This window comes from Portunus trituberculatus, chromosome 42 (genome assembly GCF_017591435.1).
Source record: "Portunus trituberculatus isolate SZX2019 chromosome 42, ASM1759143v1, whole genome shotgun sequence".
Lineage (NCBI taxonomy): Eukaryota > Metazoa > Arthropoda > Malacostraca > Decapoda > Portunidae > Portunus > Portunus trituberculatus.
Window position 1 is genome coordinate 31,779,289 of NC_059296.1, and position 3,014 is coordinate 31,782,302.

The 3,014-nt window shown below is 47.7% G+C and overlaps 1 protein-coding gene across 1 annotated transcript; it reads right to left on the minus strand.

The window, feature by feature from the left end:
- Positions 1-837: 837 nt before the first annotated feature.
- On the minus strand, positions 838-1,260 carry LOC123517408. The gene has a single exon (XM_045277421.1). It carries the CDS (start codon positions 1,258-1,260, stop codon positions 838-840), a length of 423 nt encoding a protein of 140 aa, XP_045133356.1.
- Between the last annotated feature and the right edge of the window lie 1,754 nt (positions 1,261-3,014).

Sequence of the window (3,014 nt, forward strand, 5' to 3'; positions counted from 1 at the left end):
GAAAAAAAAACTAAAAGAAAAAAGTAAAAAAAATAAAAAAAAATAAATAAAAATATAATATAAACAAAAAAAAAAAAAGGTCCGCGACAGCATCCCGACTCCACGTGTCGCAGGACTGGGACCAGCTCAAAATAAAAATGGCTTTGCATAAGCGCGTGGTTTAAGCTGGTGCAGGGAGGATGCTAACATAAACGAGTTACACCTGTAATGAAAGGGTTACACAACGGAGCACAGTACCATCGGCCTTCGAAAAAGGGTTAAATTGTATTACACGGTCACTGGCTGAAATAGTACAAATTCAGTACAAATCCTAGGATTATTTCCTGCTTTAATTAAGTACAAACCTAGGGTTATTTCTTGTTTTAATTCAGTACAAAGCCTAGGCTTATTTCTTGTTTTAATTCAATACAAAGCCTAGGATTATTTTTGCTTTAATTCAGTACAAAGCCTAGGGTTATTTTTGCTTTAATTCAGTACAAAGCCTAGGGTTATTTCTTGTTTTAATTCAATGCAAAGCCTAGGATAATTTGTTGTTTTAATTCAGTATGCGTGGTTTAAGCTGGTGCAGGAGGATGCTAACATAAACGAGTTACACCTGTAATGAAAGGGTTACACAACGGAGTACAGTACCATCGGCCTTCGAAAAGGGTTAAATTGTATTACACGGTCTCTGTCCTCTCCATCTCTGCAGACAGCTTTGCGTCGCACTCCTCTTCCGCTGCCTGCCATTCGGGAGCGAAAGCACGCCTGTGTGCAGGTACTGCAGATTTTAAGGAGCCCCAAACAACACCTGGGTTGGGGAACGGCAGTCAGGTCTTGGCGTATTTCGTAGCTCCATCAAGTAACGGTCAAAAGCTTTGTCGTCGTCACAAATCGCTTTGCGATGAGCTGCTTCGCTTTCTTAACAAAAGCTTCTGCATGTCCGTTAGATTGGGAATATCTGGTGGAAGATAAGACATGATTGATATCACATCTCTTTACGAAGGACCTGAATGCAGAGCTGGAAAATTGGGGCCCGCCGTCAGTTCCAAGCCGGACCGGCACGCCCAAGTCTTTAAAGATACTGCGTAGAAGCTTCAGTGTAGCTCGCGACGTTGCCTCGCGACCATACTCTGCAATGCACGGCCATCCAGAAAAATGGTCAGCATACATCAAATAGTCCTTACCACCGTACATGAAAAGATCCGCTGAGGCTTCCTCAAAGGGTGGCGAAGGCAGAGGATCCAAGAGTAGCGGCTCCTTGGACTGTGACGGCAGCATCTACTTTGCAGCTCTCCCTATTGATCTACGGGTACAGGCTAGTTCAGTCTCCATATTAACAAGAGACTCTTCACTGCGGCACAGCCGCAAAGCTACAGGGAGAATCGGAGGAGGATCAATCGCGAGTAGTTTCTGGCCAAGGTTTTGGTCAGCCACACCGGAGGTAATGTTGATCACCAACCTGTTGTCCACACAATCAATACATAGTTCCGCGTCGTCAGCAAATTCCTTGAGGGAGACAAAGACCTCATCAAAAAACTCCCCTTCCTGCTGCCAGCTCTCCTCAAATTTCACTCGCCTCAGGGCGAAGTTCCGTTGACGCTGGAAGTGCAAAGTGAGGTGTTCAAGGACCCTCTTCACCGGTACCCCGTCGTCATCCTCGGAGATTCCGACAGCGTGTGCTAGTGTCCTGCGCATCTCTGGGGTGTGGCAGGACTAGAAGTGTGCCAATTGTGTTCGTGAAAGTTGTTCTTGAAGCTGCAGAAGTTCTTCATAATCTGACCAAGCACTGCACCATAATTTGAACTCGCGCAACGACAAGTTGGGAGATAGCTTATGTGGCGCTTGGCCTTGAGGGCGACTAACGTGGTGACATGGTGCCGGTGTCGGTGCTTCGTCACTAGTTAACCCGGTGCCCATAGTAACTTGGGTAGTGGGTAACTCTCGTGACAGGAGCTCCTGCATCACCCTGCAGTCTTCTGTAGCCTGTGCCTGCTGCCTCTCCAACAATGATGACAACTTATCCACAACCTGTGCCGTGAACAGCTCCACTGGAGGTTCCTCTATCTCCTGGCGGCAAGCTGCTTAACTTCTTGTCTCCATCTTGATGTGTGTTGCCCCGCGTAGTCACTGCGCCATGTTAGGGGCGTAGAAAACAAGGAGTACGTGTCAACATTACTAATGCAGTACAGCAAACTGTGTTCGTCGCGCAGGTGGGAAGGTCAGGCTGGCTTGAGGGCGTGGCTGGATCTGGCTTGCTGGTGAGCCTGCTGACCTTTTGTCGGCACCGCTGAAGCAAGGTCGTGGAGCTTCGGAGCTGTTGGCTTGTTTCACCGGCCAACACTCGGTATGGTGTAGATGTCGGCGTCCGCTTCATCGCTCGGCCAATCAAATGTCATCATGTTTCACATAACATATGGGATAATGCAGAGACACTGGCACATAATAACATAATAACAGCAGGTACGCACTGGTAATCACAGGCAAGAAAAACACCACCTAATAAAAGAGAATCTCTCTCTCTCTCTCTCTCTCTCTCTCTCTCTCTCTCTCTCTCTCTCTCTCTCTCTCTCTCTCTCTCTCTCTCTCTCTCTCTCTCTCTCTCTCTCTCTCTCTCTCTCTCTCTCTCTCTCTCTCTCTCTCTCTCTCTCTCTCTCTCTCTCTCTCTCTCTCTCTCTCTCTCTCTCTCTCTCTCTCTCTCTCTCTCTCTCTCTCTCTCTCTCTCTCTCTCTCTCTCTCTCTCTCTCTCTCTCTCTCTCTCTCTCTCTCTCTCTCTCTCTCTCTCTCTCTCTCTCTCTCTCTCTCTCTCTCTCTCTCTCTCTCTCTCTCTCTCTCTCTCTCTCTCTCTCTCTCTCTCTCTCTCTCTCTCTCTCTCTCTCTCTCTCTCTCTCTCTCTCTCTCTCTCTCTCTCTCTCTCTCTCTCTCTCTCTCTCTCTCTCTCTCTCTCTCTCTCTCTCTCTCTCTCTCTCTCTCTCTCTCTCTCTCTCTCTCTCTCTCTCTCTCTCTCTCTCTCTCTCTCTCTCTCTCTCTCTCTC

Bases quoted from the DNA above. Each gene is read 5' to 3' on its own strand.
- LOC123517408 (XM_045277421.1), bottom strand. From the start codon at position 1,260: ATGCTGCCGTCACAGTCCAAGGAGCCGCTACTCTTGGATCCTCTGCCT.